General features: G+C 37.0%; 3 protein-coding genes across 5 annotated transcripts; all 3 read right to left on the bottom strand.

Moving 5' to 3' along the window:
• On the bottom strand, positions 1–5,665 carry LOC110790812 (uncharacterized). The gene is made up of 3 exons (XM_056830723.1): positions 5,660–5,665; positions 4,608–4,744; positions 1–2,088 (listed from the first exon to the last, which is right to left on the bottom strand). The coding sequence occupies exons 2-3, from the start codon at positions 4,701–4,703 to the stop codon at positions 1–3; spliced, it is 2,184 nt and encodes a 727-aa protein (XP_056686701.1). The 5' UTR covers positions 4,704–4,744; positions 5,660–5,665.
• On the bottom strand, positions 5,445–7,700 carry LOC110790814 (transcription termination factor MTERF4, chloroplastic). Its single transcript, XM_021995581.2, has 2 exons — positions 7,501–7,700; positions 5,445–7,317 (listed from the first exon to the last, which is right to left on the bottom strand). The coding sequence occupies exon 2, from the start codon at positions 7,302–7,304 to the stop codon at positions 5,781–5,783; it is 1,524 nt and encodes a 507-aa protein (XP_021851273.1). The 5' UTR covers positions 7,305–7,317; positions 7,501–7,700; the 3' UTR covers positions 5,445–5,780.
• Positions 7,701–8,546: 846 nt separating this feature from the next.
• LOC110790810 (cationic amino acid transporter 4, vacuolar) lies at positions 8,547–16,172 on the bottom strand. 3 transcript variants are annotated; one of them, XM_021995575.2, is made up of 14 exons: positions 15,627–16,170; positions 13,387–13,588; positions 13,213–13,297; positions 12,685–12,819; positions 12,461–12,579; positions 12,275–12,371; positions 11,895–12,067; positions 11,693–11,759; positions 11,237–11,395; positions 10,883–11,144; positions 10,494–10,602; positions 9,400–9,512; positions 9,146–9,221; positions 8,547–9,018 (listed from the first exon to the last, which is right to left on the bottom strand). In XM_021995575.2, exons 1-14 carry the CDS (start codon positions 15,775–15,777, stop codon positions 8,889–8,891), a joined length of 1,878 nt encoding a protein of 625 aa, XP_021851267.2. In that variant the 5' UTR covers positions 15,778–16,170; the 3' UTR covers positions 8,547–8,888. The 3 variants fall into 3 exon arrangements, with proteins under 3 accessions (XP_021851267.2, XP_021851268.2, XP_056687154.1); XM_021995576.2 differs by lacking the exon at positions 15,627–16,170 and having other exon boundaries at positions 12,671–12,819; positions 13,387–13,549; XM_056831176.1 differs by lacking the exons at positions 8,547–9,018; positions 9,146–9,221; positions 9,400–9,512 and adding an exon at positions 9,550–10,122 and having other exon boundaries at positions 15,627–16,172.
• Between the last annotated feature and the right edge of the window lie 4,856 nt (positions 16,173–21,028).

Below are 21,028 nucleotides of genomic sequence, written 5' to 3'. Positions count from 1 at the left end.
TCAATGATGAACCCTGGATTTTGCCATGTTCATTTCAATTGTTGTTGTGGCCTTCTCAACGAAATCGTGGCCTTCTTCAATTCTCCTTTTACCCCAACCTCGTCTTGTAACAAAGTAGGAGTTCACTCGGTAAAACGTCATCCGAACAAGGGCGGTTATCGGCAAACAACGAGCACCTTTCATCACCCCATTAAAAGCTTCGGACATGTTTGTGGTTTTCACGCCATATCTAAAACCACCATCATGGTGGATCGACCACCGATGAGAAGAAATATCCATCAAGTACTTATGAGCTTCAACATTCAATTCACCAATTCTTCCCAAGTAGTAATCAAACTTCTTTCTTTGACGAGCATCTGCGGCTTTTCCGAAAAGGTTCTTCACATAAGCATTCTTGAACTGAGTGTTGACATTAGAGGCAAGGTGACGAGTACAAAATCGATGGTGGGCACGCGGCTCCTCCCACCCACTATTGACCTCATTCATTGTTTGCAAAATCCCTGCATGTCTATCAGAAATGACACATAAACCTTCCCTCTGAGTAACTAAATGCCGAATGCATTTCATGAACCATTTCCAACTCTCACCATTTTCACTTTCAACAATAGCAAAAGCAAGAGGGAACAATTGAAAATTCGCATCTGTACCCATGGCTATGAGTAACGTGCCCTTGTACTTACCATACAAATGAGTTCCATCTATGGTGATTAGGGGTCGACAGTGCTTAAAACCATCGATGGAAGGCTTGAATGCCCAAAACACTCTCAAAAAAATGTGAACAGAAGGATCTTCATTAGAAGCCAAGGTACACCATTCCACGACGGTTCCTGGATTAGATTCTTTCAATGCTTGCATGTACCTAGGCAACTCTTCGTAAGATTGCTCCCAATCACCAAAAATGCTTGCAATAGCCTTTTGTTTCGCTGACCAAGCTCTCTTGTAAGTGATGGTATACTTAAACTTGACTTTCACCGCTTGCACAATAACACGGATTTTCAAAGAAGGATCAGCACGAATAAGATCTTTTATCTCATTGCATACAAAATCAGAGGAGAGAAGAGGATGATCAATTGAGTTTATGTCACCCAAACAATTACTTGCATGGGGGCCATTATACCTCACAATTCTGAATGAAGCAAGACAAGGATCCTTGATTGCACGTAACCTCCATGAGCATTTGCATGAACTCTTTCTTTTACACTCAACTACGTATTTTGTGGGCTCACTCTCCAACACCTTAAATGAATGATTTTTAGCTATGGAATAACCTTTGACTATGTCTTTCAATTGCGCCAAAGAATCAAACTCTTGCCCAATAGCAAATTCACCATCGAAAGAGTGGTTGTTGGACCAAGTCCTCCAAGAATCAAGCAAAATCGGATCCAACTCTGCAACATTGTTGAAAATTTGAGATGGAGCGCTTTCTCTTATAGCTTTGTCATTAGCATCTTGTGTATCTTCATCTTCATCAACATCACTATCCACCCCAACCGCTTCATCTCCAAAAAAATCAACACATATTTGATCTAGAGAATCGAAAAGTATCATAGATGGATCACCATTTGTAGCTTCTACATGTGGTGTTTGAGTTGGAGAAGTGAGCTCTGAAATGTGTTCACTAGCATATTGTTCATCCGTAAGCATTCTTGTGAATGAACCCGTTAACCCACTTTGATTTGTCAAGGGCAAGTAGGGAAATGGACTCGCCCATGAATCCATTTCATGAAAGGATTCCAAGTGGGATTGAGTTTCGGGTTGCTTTGGAAGTTGCTCGATGAACAATTGCATTGTGGTTGATTGTGTTTGAGACATAGCAATCAACATTGCTTTTAAAGAATTGTCATCATCCAACGGAATGGCTTCATATGAACCGGACATCATTGGATACCTCATTAGTAGCTTCAACTCCACATATCTCGAGTCACATCTCATAAGATCATAAACCTTACTCAAAACCTCATCATAACTCATTTGACAATTGACAAACCCAAATTTCCGCTCTCCTCCTTTATATGTAACATCACCGCTACTTTGCAAAATTTCCCCTCCCCAATGACAATAAATAGGATAGTCTGGCAACTCCATATTCTAAACAAAAAATAATATGATTAATAATATGAAATCCCTAATTTGGGCCATCATAATCTGATTTCAATTCAATTGAACTTGAAAAATTGAAGACTAAAATTCCAAATTGAAAAACTCAAGAGCTTAAAACGAATCAAAGATCAGAAATAATTCAAAAAAATAAAAATCACAGCATAATCACTTTAAAATAATATAATTCATAACATCGCTATCTCAAATAGCGGTTAGATATACGTTAACAATAAAAAAAAATTACAATTAATTCAGGGTAATCATATCATAAACTCATCAATCAAACATAAGCATGATCTTCCTAATAACATCATCAAACAAACCTAAACATAGCAACGATTATTACTGAATTAATAATTAGCTTCAAATATATTAATTCAAAAAAAAAAATTAGGGCTTACCTGATTTCGAACCACCGACGACCGGTGGTGGGTGAGAAAGAAGCTCGACGGCTTTGGTGGCTGATGAGGAGGCTCGACGGCTGGTGGTGGTGAGGAAGAGGTCCGACAGCCGGCAAGGGCTGAGGAACAATTTCGAAACGGAGGAACGATGGAGAAGGGTGAGAAAGAGACTCGAGAATCCGTTGTGGGTGAGGAGGCTCGACGCGACGGCCGGAGGTAGGGCGAGGAATGAGGTCGGCTAACGGCGAGCCGGCCGGTGGAGAGAGAAACAGGGACGACGGCAGGTTAACCGCAGGACGACGGAGACAGAGAGAGAGACGCAGAACAAAGCAGGGTTTTTTTTGTGCTTTTGATTTTTTGAATTTGCTTCCTGGAGGTAAGTGATAAGTGGTAAACCGCTATCTGAGATGGCGGTTCATTAAACAGGAACCGCTATCTCAGATAGCGGTTAACCCCCATGAACCGCTATCTAAGATAGCGGTTTTGCGCTGCTTATTTAAAAAAAAAAGACCGGTTCACTATGCTGACGTGGACGGTATGGTGGGAATTAACAAAAAAAGTAACGTATTTTGGGAATTAACTTATCTTTGTGCATTATTGACGGAAATCGCTCTAATATATATACTTCACAATGTACAAATGCTATTATTGGCCTGGGGAAGATTCTTACTCAAAACCAGTTCCCAGCCAAAAAAAAATCTTGTAGAGTCGTACGAAAAAAGAAAGTAAATCAGAAGACTCCAAACTTAGGATAAGGAAACATGACGTGGAAATTGACAGCAGTGACGTGACAGTTGCCAAAGTTGATAACCATTAACGAACATCAGTGACAGTGTGGGTTGATAACAATGTACACAACCAAGATGCGTGGAAACATTTCCAACTTAGTATAAATAAGTTAGTGACCCAAAATAACACAAAAATATACTCCGTAGTTGGTATAAATAAGTAGAAGCCTATAAACCAAACAGAGGATGCTAATGTAAGCAATTCGGAAACAGAAGACGGACGAGAATGGTGTGAGCAGAGTCCTGTGCTGATGGTTAAGTGGCAAGAGCTGATGAAGCCTTGAATAAGAACAATTAAGAAGCTAGATTGATGAGCAACTGCATTGTACACTTAAACAACAGATGACACTATTGAGACAGCAACTACAAATGAGTTAGTTTTAAGAGGCCAGCAACCTTATATCTTGGGATACAATGGCCTTCAGTCATACAAATTGTGAAACCTAACAAAGGTTCACGCAGATACAATGGACCCAACTTGTTCTTAGTACCTAATATAGGAGTCACAAATTAGGTTCCCCACAAATTCAGGTCAAAGTTGCTGGTTACAGCTATAGATTGGATTTCAGCTTCCCCTTCGACAGGTGACTGTACAGGTAGAGGTAGAGGTAGAGGTAGAGCCGTAGAGGTCGATGCTGCCATACAGTCTGCACTTCAAATAGAGACATTTTCCTACTTACAAGACAAGATCTAATTTTGGGTCAAGACAAGAATTCTACTCACGTAAGGATTAATATCTGATTCCACAATTGGTCACAACTTCTCTGCATCGCAATAATGTTCCCATGGAAATACTTTTGACTATTAAACAGATTCTACTCCAGGCTGCTACTTTGCAATGGGTGTTGTACTAAGAAATTGCCTCGTCAACATGTTCAGTAAAGTCATCATGATATTACAGAACATAATTTCCTGTTATTAATTTGTAATTTCATTTAGCACTCCGATGTAAAAAAAAATTACAAAGAAGAAAACTTCATGAGTCATGTCAATTGTATCTTCTAAGACTTTAATTGTTCAGTTGTGAAAACATTCAATATCCATCACTCAATGCACAAGTAACCTCCCCTCCCCCCCTTTCTGTCCACCTGTCCAGTTTGAACTCAATTCTCACTTGACATATTCGTATACTCTGAACAGAAAATTTTCATGGTAAAACATTTTGCACAAGAGCAACAAACAGTAATTAAAAGTTTGGAACCCAGACTAAAGCAATCAACTACAAGAATTGTGAGTTCATTTATGGATATTTTTATAACGCTGCTAAAATGGTTAAACAAAAGAATCGAAATGGAACCCTGAAAACAAGCTGACTAACCTGAGATATAATTGAGATCCTTGAGGAACACTCCAGAAGCTGCATTTTGGATTTACTTCCCACATTTGAATAAAAGATCACCAATTGCTTCCACATGGAACTTTTAACCAATACTAGTACATCATTGCTAGCAAATCCTGCAGGTAAATGAGAAGCATAGGACCACCAGCAATAGAACCTCGTTACTCGGACGCGGATACTAGTGCCGGACAGGGGGAATCAACTTGCTTTTGTCAATTATTGTAGTAGCCTTAACTGTATTAAATGACATCATCTTATTGCCACAAAATAAATTTCATACAGAAGAGAAAATGATGAAAATTTTCACTGATTGGCTACTACAATAATTCACATAAGCAAGTTGATCAATCCCCAACAGCAGGCTTAACCTAACTACCTCAGACTATAGAAGCAAATGAAAGGGACAAAGAAAAGAAGCATGGACTTGATTATATTATATGATATTGAACCCCAAAATTAAAGACATCCATTATGTCAAAGCAACCTGATAGTACATAAGTAGAGGACTAAGAGGCAGGAGTACGGGGATAACACTATAATGGGTAGTTAAAGCTGTCTATCACGCTCTATGGCATTCATATGCCAAAGATAATGTGGAAAATTTCCCCCATAGTAAAGCACGAGGTGACAATAAATGACAAGGCAATGACAAAGCAGTGCTGAGTTCTAAATTTGAATGCTCCTACTTTTCTCTACGGGAATCTACAATTCATTAGTTTACCACTTTACCATATTATCGAAGTTCTGTACAACAATACAGTATAGTAATGAAACTATAACCACACTACAATGTGTACTCATCTGTCACCAAGAGTATATAGCCATAAATACATAAGCAATTAAGCAGCAGTTCCACAATGTGCAAATTGACAAGTAAGCACATTAGATATCCCTTTAAGATGGAGCTTTAACACCAATTGTGCAAATTGACAAGTAAGCAAATTGATATCCCTTTACGATGGAGCTTTAGCTTTTTAACAAACTCGTGAATATGCTTAATACAATAATACAGTAATGATCAATAACTTTACCTTCAAGATATTAGAATACCACTATCTATATGGACATTCCCATGCTGTTGGAGAGTGAAACAATGCACAACTCCCGTAGAGCTACAAAGCTGAAAAACCCATTACATGTCAAATGTGAGCGTCATGCTTCATCGTCATAATCATCAATCTCAGAATCTGACTCATCTGTTATTGATCCCATTAAAGAGTTCATGTCAAATGTGGGCTCAGGCTCCATCTCCTCCAAGTCAATAGATTCATAACTCATTCTTCGCTCAAACTTCTCATCAGAGCAATTTAAAAGCCAAGAAAGGGAGCATTTCAATCCTTTCTTTGCAACTTGTTGATGCCTTGGCTTTATTGTGGACTCCAAACCATAAGTAAAGAAGGCTGGAAAATCAGCCAAGTCATCCAAAGGCCGTGCCATTTTCGATTGAAAGTAATCAAAATTCAGCTTCATTATATCTAGATTCAGTGCAAGCAACTGCGGGTACCCAACAACCATCTTTTTAATCTGTTCTGTAGAGAAACCACAAACTTTAAGAAAATGCACATGCTTCACTATCGCTTTTTCATTAAGGCTTATAGCCTGTGGCATCCTCTCTATTATTTGCCCAAAGTCCTCGGAACCCAGATCAAGGATAGAATTGTATAATTGTTGCTGCGTGCAAAGCTTGGACTTTAGATCAATACCAATAATATCAGGATACTGAGCAATAATTACTCCAAGTGACCTTTCTCTGACATTAAATTCTAGAAGGTATCCAACATTTGGTTTTACCTTCTCGTCTAAATCAAACCCAAGGATATGAGGCCTTTTCTCTATCAATCTAGCAACAGCTAAACTTGGAATGCCTAGACTTCCAAGGTACTCAACAAAAGGTTTGATAACGCGGCCTACCCTCATGCCTAAAATATCAGGGTATCTAGTCAAAACTCCACCAATTTCTCTTCTTCCGACACCAATCCCGACTAAATATGCTACAGATGTGCTCATGGTCCCTTCAAGCTTGAACCCTAAGACCTCTGGATATTTTTCGAGAACACGAGGAATATCAGCTTGTTTAATATCCATCCCTTGGAGATACTTAACTACAGGCTGAAGATCGACAACAACACTAGAATGGAGGACTTGTGGGTACCGCCTTAGAAACTCAGTCACACTAGATTTCCGAACACCTAGTTTTCCAAGATAATCTAGTACCGGAATCATGTTCTTCTTGACACTACAACCAAGAACAAGTGGATAATTATTAATATCTTCAATTGTAAGTCCCAATTTGTGGATAAAATCAACACGTTCCTTCATGACATCCACTGTAACAGGCAATTCTAACCCATCAAGCTCATCAGGAACCACACCAATCCCTCTAAGAAACTCGTAAACCCGGGTTCGATTCTCCGTTTTCTGTTTCTTCATATCTATCAAACTAGGGCGTAAATACAAGGATGAAGCACCCTCTTCTTTCTCCTTCACCTGGCTCCCGCCGGAGTACGGCTTAACCGCCGACACGGGCCGATAACTAGAAAATGATCTAAATCTAAAATCTGCATTTTTCCAAGGGTTACATAAATGTACTTTGCCCAACCTCAAAGTGGGTAAGTCCAGTTGAATTAGTAAAAAACCAGGTTTAGCAAAAACACCAGTGCAGCCTCTAATATTCATGTTTATAGATTATCTGCAATACCCACAAAATTCAACAAAAACAGCAAAAATCAAGTTTAATTCTAAAATCTTCTAATATGAACTATAATTGAAAAAACAACAAAAAGTAAACTAAAAATTTAATAATTTAGAAATATAAAAATTGCACGCTGAATCCGTAGAGTTAAGCAATGAAAGAAAATTACGAGCAATTTACCTAGTTTGTGGCTGAATTCAAGTTCTGGAAAAGTTTGAATTTGCCTTAAATCCTTCCCTCTCAATATTTAGCATTTCATCCTCAAATCCACAATTTGGTGAAAGGAGAAAGACGGCTCTTTGCCTTGTTCAGCTTTTTCTTAAAAATATTCGTACGGAAATGAAGATGTTAATGGATAAAGTCTTTTCGGGTTGACGGTTTGGTCATGGGTCAAGTTGAACGATTTTGGATAGAAATAGGTTCATTTGACTAGCTGGTCAGTTAGGGTCGATTCAGAAAACTTGGTTATGGTTGGTCGTCACTTCGGTTCGGTATTTTTTTTACAAGGATTCAAATCAGTCAGGTTATAGTCGGATTGTCATGTGTTATTTCGGTTTGAAAGTTTGGAATTGGTCTGGTTAAAGCGTGTTTGAATTCATATCCATTCGGGTCTGCGGGTCATAATCGGATCGAGTTAACTGTGTAGTGGATTGAAAGGAGTTCATTTAGTTGGCGGGTCGATTGAGGTCGATTTTGAAAACTAACGAATCATTTGAATCAGTTAATTTTAATCGGGTTGTAGTCGGGAGGAAATGAGGAATGCTATTTTGTCCCAGTTGACACAGGTCGTAGGTTGAAAATAGGTTTGTTCTATGTTCTAGCAGGTTCACATTCATATCGAGTCAGGTCATAATACAGTCAAGACTATAAATTTTAAAGAAGTAATATCAAATAATATCAATAACAACTTTGTCAACCAAGTGGCTAAGATTGAGGTTTTGTGTACAGTAGGTCTCAGGTTTGAATCATCTGCCCCATTATCGCGAAGACAACTAATCATTCCGACATGAACTTTTACAGATTTTTTTTTTTTTACTTTCTCTCACCGGATCCCCCGACCCCATAACAGGAAGACAACTAATCATCTTTTGACATTATTTCAAATTTGAACAAATCCGTGCAAGTCTCGTGTTTCACACTCTATACGATACTCCGTATATAAATAACTCCTTGAGTCCTTCGTTTATATAAAAGTATATATCAAAAGATGACTACTTAAGCACTAGTACAATGTATAAAACACTTAATCACTCACCAATGTCAATAAAATGTGTCTATAGTGTCTGGTCTACGATGAAATTACAACTACCAAACAACAACATAAATTCTTGATGGGGGTGTTGCTATGAAGACCTTGAACACCCTTTTGTAACAATATACATTTTGACTGTACAATTCCAACGACATTGTCAATGAATCTGTGATTTTTCCAAATAATTATGCACATAATATTTGCTGGTCGGCGAGCATGGTTCTCCCACCCCAGCATGAATGCGATGAAGTACACCGAAGAAATTCAGTAAAGTCCTGTTGTTTCCTGTGGCAGTTTGGATGAAACTAAGAATAATTTATATATCTTCAGTATGAGTAATGGGTACATATGATGCATCTAACAGTAAGCTGTGTGTTCGGCCATAGAAAAGGTAAACTAATGCTCCTATTAGCAGCCATACTGATACGCGAATCCAAGTCCCTATGCTGCCAAGATGAAATTAATGGAATCAAACTCAGTTAGTTCCCCTTAACAAGCATTTTAAGGGAAGTTCAGATAATTTGTCATAAAGTAGCTACGTTATGCACATTGGATTGATCGGAGAATACTCACCCAAGATTTATAAGAAGATATGTATTTAGAAGTATACAAGCAGCTGGCAAGTATGGAACAAATGGACATGTGAAACCTGAAGACATGAGATTCCATGAGTTATAATCTAATCATACAAGTTTTCGCCTTGAGTTAGTAAAAAAATCTGAAGATTTATGGGAAAAGAAGATCTGATATTAGCTTAGGTTTAACAATTGCTTGGACTAGCAGACCAAAGACTGTCATAATCTGATAATCAGATATTAGAAGTTTACCTCCTGTGTGTCCAAATCTTCCTGCTGCACCATCTTGGCCTATGAATGCAAGGCCAATCGTCCCAAGCATGAAAATAACACCACCAACTCCACAAAGTGTGATGCGAATGGGGCTGGCAGCACATAATCACAAATTAAAGAAGATGAATCACATCAGAAAGAAAAGATAGTTTACCCATGCCACAGCACTCCTAAAACTAACCCCTAAGAATTCAATGCTAGTGTTCCTCGACATAATTTACGTAAAAAACTCATTCACCTCACCAAAATTACAGAATATAAGAAGAAACTTGCATACAATTTATTTTCGAGATTAAGGTCGATAAATTGAACCTTCATTAGAAGCTTCTTGAACATAACACACACATTTACATTTCATTGAAGGAACTAGTGAATGACCAGAGTAACTATCGAAAGAGTTCCTATGATGACAAATTGACAACAGATGCAAGGAGCCATGCAAAAGCAATATAATAGAGAGTATTTGATAGCCAAATCTTTGCTTCTTTCTCACCTGAAAAGACTTCCAGAAACAGAACTAAACCAATACATGACATGCTTAAATGTCTTCCGTTCTTAATTTTGATACATCTACCTGAACAACGACTGGTCCAACATAGAAAGCAAATATAGCAGGATGCATACGTGAGAATATGTCAAGTGTGGGCCATGCTTTTGGAAGGACATTGGGATGACCATTAACCTATAAGCCATCATGTTCAGCTGCACCCAGCAAAAGTTCCAAGGCTTTCTTAAGATTCACTAATATGTATAAACATATACTATGATATACCAACAGCCTGTTACTCCCTTCGTCCCCTAAAGATTGCCCCATCCCCAATTTTGACTTTTAACAGATGTATAGAGAAAGTTGGTAGATTTATCCTTTAGCATGTGGAGTAGTAAATAAAATAGAGAGAAACCGTGGGGACCATGTTAACTAAAATGGAATTGGAGCAATCTTTTAGGGACGGCCCAAAAAGGAAAATGGCGCAATCTTTAAGGGGCAGAGGGAGTACTAAATACCACAAATGCCCATCAAAGTGGGAATCAGTTGCAAGAATTGAGCATCTGAAATTTCAAAGACAAAGTACCTTGGAAGGCTTTCTGCCGAGGCAGAAGATGTAAGCACAATAACACCTATACAAATAGTAGTTAAGAACCATGTAGCCAATTTCCGTCTTCTTTGCCCCTTTTGATTATCTGCTTGTTAAAGAAATTCAAAATGTAGTTAGGAAAAATGTGAAGATTAGACAAGCAACCTACATCCACTAGAACTAACAAAACTTGATTTTAGAACAAAACGGGACTTATTCTTTTCATGCTCAAGGCGTCATTGAAAGAACCTCAACAAAAGCATAAGGTAAAAGGAAAGAAAGAGTTTGATATGGAAATTACAGTCAAAAGTAGAAAACTGAGTAACACACTGATCGCGAAGTGAACTAGTAGTCTAGAATACTGATTCCTGTATTATCCTCATTACCTAAATATGCTTCTTGGTCAATAGATGCTCCATCACATGGGTCCCTTTTCAGAATTAGATCTTCGCAATCATTCCCCAACAAAGTAAAAGAACCCTTAACAACGTCCTCGTCAGCTCCTGGCATACTTTGACCATGGCCACCAGTTGCAGAAGAAGATTCACCAGCAGATGCTAGAAGATGCAATTCATTTGGTGGAATATATCTGATTACTAATACCGATATTGCAACTGAAGTAAATGCGAGCAATGTACCCACACTGACCTGCAGTTAAGAAACAGACTCTGCTTATACTGTCTAAGATACAATAAATACATAATAGGAAGCAGTCAAATCTTTCAAGTTCATAAAGATACCATTCCGGCCAACTCTGACACGTTCATAAAGAATGCAATTGCAGCAGCAAGAATACCAACTGCTATTGTTCCCTTCACCGGAACTTGGGTGCGTTTATCAATAACAGAAAAGAAGGACGGTAGCAAGCCATCTCTAGCCATGGCCATCAGGATTCGAGACTGAACAGATTAGCACAGTAACCCATTAGCAGCCGTAAAAGGAAGTCTTCTTTGTTTTTATAAGGGGAAAAGAAAAGCATACAATTGTTTTTAGGAAAATCATCGTGTAGTTTTTTTAACACTTTGTACAATTAGCGCTTTATTCTTTGGTTTTAGTGTTGTGTATTACTCCTTTTTGGAAAAATTAAAAACTGAAACTATAATCAGTGTTCAGTTTTGTAAAACCCAAAAAACTTAAAAGTTAAAACTGTAATTGATACTGAGCAGGCCCTTAATTATAAATCAATATATAGTTACCTGAGGAAGAAGTGATCCCATCAAAGCTGCAAGCAGGGCCATAATTGCTCCAGTTGTTATGATCAAACTGCACTTGACAAGAACAACAGTAATAAACCCAGTGAATCTCCTGCTGGTGATAAATCATTCTCAGAAAATTAAGAAATCAAATGTCATAGACTAACAAGAGCTCTCGCCACACAGAAAGGGATATAAAACTTACGCTGCCCACTGTACGCCGTACTCGGAGAATGCTGATGAAATTGGGGTGTCCTTATTCAAATCATAATAAGGAACTAACCCAACAATAACAAAAGAAAGAATCATATAAAGTATACAACTTAGGGATAACGAGATCCCTATTCCCAAGGGTAAGTCTCTCTTAGGATTTTTAACCTGTTGCACCAATTTCAAAAAAAAATAAAAAATAAACCATGGTCAATCATAAGTTCATAACCTGTTGCACAAACAAAGGAAGATAAGGATAAGCTCAAATGTCAAAAGAGATGATGCAATTTCAGGCTACGTTTTTTCATTTACTTAGTACTTACATCTTCTACACCATTTAAACCAAATTATTTAGGAATTGGGAAAGCTACATACCTCCTCGGCAGTGGCAGTAACTGAATCAAATCCAATATACGAAAAGAATACAGTTGCAGACCCACCAAGCACTCCGTTGACACCAAAAGGTAAGTACCTAAAATGTACAAAGACCTCAAAATTAAAATAAATGACTGATTTGGAAAAGACCAGTAGACTCTTTTAAAGTTAACATAATCTACTTACCCATTTGAAAGATCGTATCCAACCCATCCATTTTTGGAGGCGAGGTACCCACCAGCCACAATTACAAAACCCAGTGCACAAACATTTATAGACGTAATAATTGTCTGAGCCAAGGAGCTCTGAAACAAACAAAAAAACATTTTTACTGAAGGAAATGGACTATCCTTACATTTTGGGGGAAAAGTTGAAAAAAACAAGTGTTACTGAAACCTGATCAAACATACTTCCTTGATTCCAGTGCATAAAAGTAATGTGGCTATGATGACCAAGGCTGCAGCACATGGGTCCACTACAATGCCAAACATAGTATGACGGGCAAGTATTAACGGAAGATTTCCCTCTCCTCCAAAATATAAGGCCTGAAAGCATGGAAGAAGATGATTTAAGACAGCAACAATATACTTGTTATATCTGGGGAAAGCAGGTCTCCACATTCTTACTTGATCACCCACTATGTAGAAAATAAAATTGTGTGGAGTCTTTTTATTTAAGAAGCATACTAGCTACAACTTATTTCCAACATAGAAATTTTTTGATAGAAGTTCTCACCTGTTCTTTTACTAAAACGAGTAAACAACAATAACAGATGCAAAATAATATCATCTTCTGTAGGATACATTGGGATATGACAGGATACCCCACTATCCCAGTGACTGATGATCTAACATTTTGCTAGTAGAAAGGAAATTATGATTGTGAAGGAATGCAAACTAACACAAATTGCACGTTAGCATGAAGGAACAAGGTAGTACCAAATTTGGGGTAACACCACGAGCCACAACTGAAGCACCAATGGCATACTCCAGTGTTAGAGCCCAGCCAATTATCCAAGCAACACTGCAATCAATAAGAAAGTACCAGTTTATACTCAGATATCTAGACAACATCCACCACTAATACTTCGTATAAGACAAGTAAAGACTTACCCTTCCCCAATACATATATATGAATAATGGTAAGCACTTCCAGCTGAAGGGCAACGACAGGAAAGCTCTGTGTAGCAAAATGCAGACAAGGCAGCCGCTATCCCAGCTATTAAGAAAGCAATAGGAAGGGCCGGGCCTGTCTGTTCTCTTGCAACAGTCCCAATGAGAATGTAAACCCCTGCACCAATGGTGGTTCCAACACCTCCAGCACATACAAATTAATGTAAATCAGCATCTAAGAGTATGAGACAGAACACATCCTTGATAATTAACATATATATAGAGAGAGAGAAATAGAGAGATGTGGAGATAATTATTAAGATAAGATAAATTCAAAGCGCTAATCCATTGGATACCACATAAGTATTATGTTAGCTTTGGTCTTGCATGGAGTTAGAACTTCCCAAATCGATTTGCATACAAGTATACAACCAAGGCCTAAATCATTCTCAATAACTACACCCTTCTCATGTGGCTTTACAGTTCCCCAAAATTCAAAACTACATAAAGGAAGTGAAGGACTGAAAGAAAAGGACCAATATACTCATTACATCATGTCACATGTCTATTTAACCATCAAATGCTGAGTTTAGCAGAATTTGGAAATCAGTATGGTGTCATGTTGTTCTATCTATCAACAATTCAACAGCACCATAAGGCAACAAGGCGTCAAACAACTACGTAATCTTTCAAAAGATGTGCTAATTTCTGACATAAGCAGTAGATTGCAGGACGAAGTAATTTCCATGTTCATGGTTGGTCATTCTAAATCTGGTTGATTAGGTTAGTTTAGATTGATTAAAATAGGCTTGGTGGAGCAAGGAGGTAGAGAAGTAAATCAACCTACAAAATCTGAGAAGAAATAAGGCAGGGATGGTGTTCCAGTGTAGGGGAAGGGACTTCCTAGAATCGTAGGAGGATGAATTGAGAAGTATCAAGGGCAATGAGGATGCAAATTGCAGACACACTATGCATTCTGTTCAGCCCTCTAGATGAGACTCCAGTCACAGGAATTATGAACTTGCGACAAATATAACTCTGAGGGCTAGTTTGCTGGGAGAGAGTTCTGCTAGAAAGTGACAGTTCAGCTAGTCATGTTGTTTGTAATAGTAAACTACAAAAGTGTAGCTAGGAAGTTATAGAAGTGTACTGTCAAACGATATTCAAGCATGGAAAATCTTAGGTTGTCACATCTACGTCATACATACACCGTGTGTTATTTACATTCCAAGCACCAAAACTTCCAGAATACACCGGCTCAATGAGTATAGTTTTATTTTTAACATACTTGCCCAGTTCTGCTCACTTTCTGGTGACTCCTTAAAGAAAATAAGTCACAAACCTTTGTCAGCATGTTTAGAGAGGGTGTCACCTATCTACAGTCAGTGGGAGTGAAAGTGACTAACAACTCAAGGAATGAAAAATGTATAGGAGTCTGGCAACTATACACTGGCAGCAAATCAGCAATGATACAAATGACAGTAGAAGTTCTGATTTACAAGCTCATAATGGCTGCAGAATAAAGCGGCACTCAGAGTTAGCAGGCGAAAAAAGGCTGCTGAAGGCAAGACTCTAGAACCCAAACCACAGCTTTCATGAGACCAGGCAGGCTAACTTTCCTGATTCGTGTTCAGCCATTTTCATTATGGCAGCAGCTATTGGATGCTGAAGCGACAAAAGAACATGATTGGAAAGACAACAAACTGGAAATTGGAATATCTAGACATACAGATTCATGGCTAAAACGACCATGGAATAGGTGAACCTACTTAGCAACTAGTTTTACAGAAGCTAATTATTAAATTATCACATCTTAACCTGAAGCTGAAACAATAGTGGTTGAAGTAAGCCAATCCAATCAATTAACTCCTTCATCTAACTCTCATACTTGTTTATCAGTAAGCGAGAAACCCGGTTCTAGAATGTTAAAAAAAATCATATTTGAGAAATAACTAGTACATTCAGTCTTCAAGCCAATCCAGTATCAATAATAAACATTCTTCAAAACCAGAATTAACATTGTATTTCTTCCAAAAGGCACAATTCATGCCAAACTACAAATATTTGCTCAAAACACAAAAGATTTCACTATGGTACTTTACCCAAAACATTGATGCCGAATATGTTCAGTAACATAACAATGGCATTAACATCATATCACAAGCAAAAATTGAATTATAAATAACTCCACATAATAAAATGAAAAACTAAAATCAAGAGTAGAGAAAGAATGAATATACCAATTCCAACAAGATCAATAGCATTTAATCTCTTGGCCAATTGTTGATCACCACGATTAATCTTGAGATTATCAGAGTCAACTTGCTTTCTTCTTCTTAAGCCTCTGAAACCCATTAAGCATTCTCCTCCATTGTCATTCATAACACCCATCAAATTATTAAAAAGAAAAAAAGAAAATCAAATAAAACCCACAAATTTGATTGTTCTTATTGGGTTTTTTTCTTCAAAAATATTAAAATTCAGAACGATAGAAATGTCAATGTCGAGAATCTAATTCTGGGTATGATAGAGACTAATTTTTAACAAATATTCATCAATCAATTTGGGGGTTTTTGATTGAGTATGGGACAAGGAAAATCAGAGTGGACCAAATGAATTTGAAAAATAATTAAGTTGACTGTATATTAAAATTCGTAGTATTTGTTCATTGCTGGTTTGCTGACGAAGAAAGAGAGGGAGGGTGAGAGAATCTGATGCGGGATTCAAAGTTGTTTTGATAAGGGGAATTCAATCGAAACAAAAACTGATAAGGGGATTGGCCGAAAGGGGGAGAAATAGGGAATGATGACGTTAAAGTACAAAAAAAGCAACCACTCAAAAAACATGTGATTCATGTGATACGGTGATCTAGGGCTGTCAAAAAATAACCCGTTTTTACCGATATTTGACCAAATTTGAAGTAAATTGCGCTTCTTTCAATTTGCATGAGCACAATGGTCCCGTAAGAAATATTCTCTGATTGTACCTTAACCGATTATACACAATTTGTAATTGATCGATGACCCGATTAATTTGACAGTCATACGTACCTCTTTAGTCTTTGGTTTATACCAGAGTAATTTATATATTATGAGTAGAGCTGACAAACCTAACACGATCCGAAGAAACCTACCCGATTTTTCTGACATGAGAGTGACGTGGACCCAACCAGCATCTAAAAGTAGCATAACTCATTCCTTCTCCTTTTTACTTGTCTCATTTAGTCATTTTACCCACTTCGATATTCTTTATCTTATACCTTTATAATATAAATGCAGATACAAATTTGCAGATTTATAGTTATGGCATAGTTACATAGACTTATTCAACCATTGCCTTATACGAAGTAGTACCATCACTTACAAATGTATGTCTAACATAAAGATGCTAACCTATTTTTGTACTCCCTCTGTCCCATATTAGTTGTTACACTTTCATTTTTCGTTCATCCCAGATTAGTTGTTACACTTCTAAATTAGGAATGATCTCACAATTATTATATTGTCTCTCTCTTCCCACTAATTTTTTTGTCCCCACACCCTCTCTAATTCAATTAAAAAAATACCCCCACTAACTCTTATCACATCTATTTTTTTCAATAAAATAACAATTGATAACCATACAACCACTTATCACCTAAAACTTTGTGCAAAGGTAAGTGTAACGACTATTCTGGGACGGAGGGAGTATGTTTTTACTATTCTAACACTCCATTACACTAACAACAATCAGTTTATTTTTTAATTTTTTTGATAAGGACAGGTATACGGTTTCTAAGGTCTCCGTATCACAGGGAAAAGACCAACGAATCTAAAAGTCACCCTGTCAGTTTATTACTTATATATTGTACCTTCCATATCCATTTATATATTTTTTTGGTGTTAGCACCCGGTTCACCCTTAGTGCTAATCCGGATTCGGGCGCGAGTTTTGGGTGGATAGGTTCCAGTATATCCCAATTGTTGTTGTGGGGGTTCGAACACGAGTTCTCCCTACCAAGTTCAGCCCCAATCACCACTGAACCAACAGACAATTGGTATTTATATATTGATAGCTAATAAATGGGTTTTAAAATTTTAATAGTATTGCAAATTGCAATTGATCATAATAATCGAGTGACCTAAAAGTGAATTGGTCTAAAGAATGACTCTTTACAAATCGAGACAATGATTCGATAACGACTCATTAATTGCCTGATTGCCCTGAATTCTATCTGAAATTGAGATCTGATCCAAAATCGAATCGAAATCGAAGTTACCCGATAGAAAGTCTACCCGAACCTAATTTTGACGTGTTAAAAAGTTATTTTAAAATCAAACTAACTTGACCTATAAGACCAAGTCCGTCATAGGAAGATCTGGTTATCAAGCGGGTCAAGTCAGGGGTAGTGCGAGTCATAAGCGGTCTGGGTTATTAGAGGATTTATTTTTAAAGGGCCAAATCGGGTCTTGTTGATGTGGGTCAAGCCATTAAGGGCCAATAACATGTCGATAATGAGCGGGTTAATAAACTAGCAAGAAAAATGATGGAAAAAGAGAGTCAATATACAATCAATGTAAATATGTATATTATTAAAGTAGAGTTGTGAGAAACGAGAGGCCCTCAAAACCCCAATTCTAAAATCACAACTACTTCACGTCACCACCCTTAGTTTCCTTCTTAAATTATGCTGAACCAAATAGGAAACTACCAAAACATAATGAAATTAAATGTAACGCCCCGACCTCTAAATCACTTATTAAAGCATAATTAGCAGCGGAATTAACCTAATTTGGTCGGGACATTACCTGCCGTAATTCTCTCTTGAAAATTACAAGGCAACATCATACATAAGCCATAAAAACCTCCAATTAATATAATAATCCTTTATATTCTCAAAATAAAAGTACATAACTTACTAAAAGTCTTTAATTAAACTATTATAAACATCAAGCATAAACTAGGTGAATGATATAAAAGTGAAATTTCCTCGCAACTACGCGTTCCCATCGATCCCAGCGGTACCTAAAACAGAAAACAAAATAACGGTGAGCCGAAGACTCAGTAACGAACTATTCTAGCAACGTAAATTCATTTCAATTCAATTTATTTAATAACACAGGGAGAATAGAATAATGTAAAACATTTTATAAAGTCCTTTATTTAATTCATTTTCACTTTAGGGTGCACATGCTAGTCGTGGCAAGTATGACATGGTGGAACGTCTTCCACGATGGACCGCTGTCCATAAACATGGGGCCTTGGCCCGAAAACATGAGAGCCTTGGCTCAATGGGCGGATGCCCCATGGGTACATGCATGACCGAGAATCGTAACCTGTGAACATATACTGCCAAACGGACTAGGAATTTCACTTTCATTTATCATGTTTCGTTTAATTTTACATTTTAGTCTTTTTACTTCAGTTGAAGTAACATAATTCCTTTGGATCATAAGATCAAACATCCTTTCTTTCCTGGTTTCTTATAACCAGCATTTTATAAGAAATTCAATCAATCATCATAGCATTTTATAATCAATCATAAAATAAGGAATAATTCCATCAAATCATATTATAATAAATTATTCAATAAAATCATATTTCATTTCCCGTAATTCATAAAACATGTCAAAACATTCATTTAATAAATCAATCATACGTTGTAATTTCATAATCACATTTATAAGGGAATTGCGGGTACTAGCAATAGCCGTTACCTCAACCGTAGTTTTATATTTCCCGTCTGATGGATCGTTCTTCCTGAGCTCCAAGTCCGATTTCTTTCAAAATATTAAATTTGTTGAATTAGTACTACGACGATAAATAATTTAAAATCAATATTTTATAAATCATAAATTTTATAAATAAAGAATTTAATTAACGAATTTTAATAAAAAGTATAATTTCGAAATTTAATGAAAATATTATTATTGAATGAAATTTTAATCGAAATATATATATTTATATTTCATAAAACCGGTTTTCATGAAAATATTATTTAAATTCCGTTTTTAATAAATAAAACTAGTAACTTATTTTCGTAAAATCGATAATAAAACCTGAAAAATAATAAACATTTTATTAGTAATTAATCATTTTATTAAATCATAGGCATTGATATGTTAAAATCTGATAATTATAAATCAACCTTAAATCACCCAAAAAGCCCAAATTAAGAAATGGCCCAACCTAAAATTGGGTTTGAGGGAAGATAAAAGTCAAGGCTATAAAATTAGGAATTGGATTCCTCTTTCTTATTTTATTTTTTTTGTTCTCGGTTTCCTGGGAAAACAGGCAAGAACAGGGGAGGGAGTGCGAAGCAGGGGCACGAAGGAGAGGAGGAGAGAAGGGAGGGAAGGATGACTGAGCTGGGCGGCGCAGCAGCGCAAATCCGCGCCGGAGGCGACGGTTATGGTGGTTTGTGCGGTGGTGGTACAGGCGAGGGAAGGGGGAGGGAGTGCGAAGCAAAGGGAGGAAGCAGGGGAGGTTGAGGGGAGAGGAGGGTGGCACTGGGTTCGGGTCTTGGGAGGATATAAGGGCGGAACACCGAGGTTTTGAGACGGAGGTTGGCCGGAGAGAGGAGGAGGGTGACTGGAGGTGGTGGAGCGCGACGGTGGTGGTGCAACGAGGCAGAGGAGGAGGGGAAAGGAACAGGGGAGTGCGGTGCTTCGAGGAGGGGGAAAGGGAAGTGCGGTGAGGCGCGGTGGTGTTTCTGGCTGGCCGAGTGGTGCTGAGGTGGTGGTCGAACAGTGGTGGGAATGGTGGTGGTCGGTGGCTGTTGTGGTGGTTAATGGTGGTGATGGTTCGAAGCAGAGAGGAGGAGGAGAATTGAAAATCAGAATTTGTTTTTGATTGAATTTCCTGAAATGGAAATGCAATTTTTATATCAATATTGAAAAGTTTACTTGGGGTCCAAGGGGTTGAATTTGGACAGAATTGAGGGAAGGAAATTTCCTTCCTGGTTTATACGTGGAGAGCAAGGGAAGAGGGAAAAAGTGAATTTTTGGTTCCTTGAGGGCATTTTCGTAATTTCACAATATTAGGCAAAAAAATTCAGAAATTGTTGTAATTTTCAGAAATTTATAAAAATAGAAATGTTTAATTAAAATCAAGTTTTAAAATAATTCTTTATAAAAAAAAAAAATATCCTTAACGAAAAATAAATTTAGTTTCCGAATAGAATAAGAACGTTTCGAAATTATTCAAAATTCAAAATAAATTACGAAATAATTAATATTTAAAGAATAGCTCAAGCTCGTAAATTTGAAATTAAATTATAAACTGAAAAAGAAATCGTGTAACAATATTAAAAATTCAAGCGAAATAAAACTTCGTTAATTAAAATAAAGTTCGAATTTAGGACTTAAAATGATTTTAAGTTAAATAAAAATAATTAAGCATAATTAATCGAGTTTTAAAAATTCGGGGTATTACATTAAATTATCAACAAGAGGAAAAAAATATTAACAAAAAAAGAAAATATTAAAAACTTTAGTCAATTCAAACAATAATATGAATAAAGAAGGAAACTAAGATTAATGCTTTTTTTCATTAGCTTTTTAATTTATAAATATCCCGTGCATTAGTACGGGTACATACTAGTACTAATCTATTCAAATGTTGATTTTACGTTATCTATTTTCTTTTACTAAATTATTGGATTA

The sequence above is a fragment of the Spinacia oleracea genome, chromosome 6 (genome assembly GCF_020520425.1).
Source record: "Spinacia oleracea cultivar Varoflay chromosome 6, BTI_SOV_V1, whole genome shotgun sequence".
Classification (NCBI taxonomy): domain Eukaryota; kingdom Viridiplantae; phylum Streptophyta; class Magnoliopsida; order Caryophyllales; family Amaranthaceae; genus Spinacia; species Spinacia oleracea.
The sequence above is the reverse complement of the archived record's forward strand: the minus strand, read 5'-3'. Positions and strand labels throughout refer to the sequence as shown.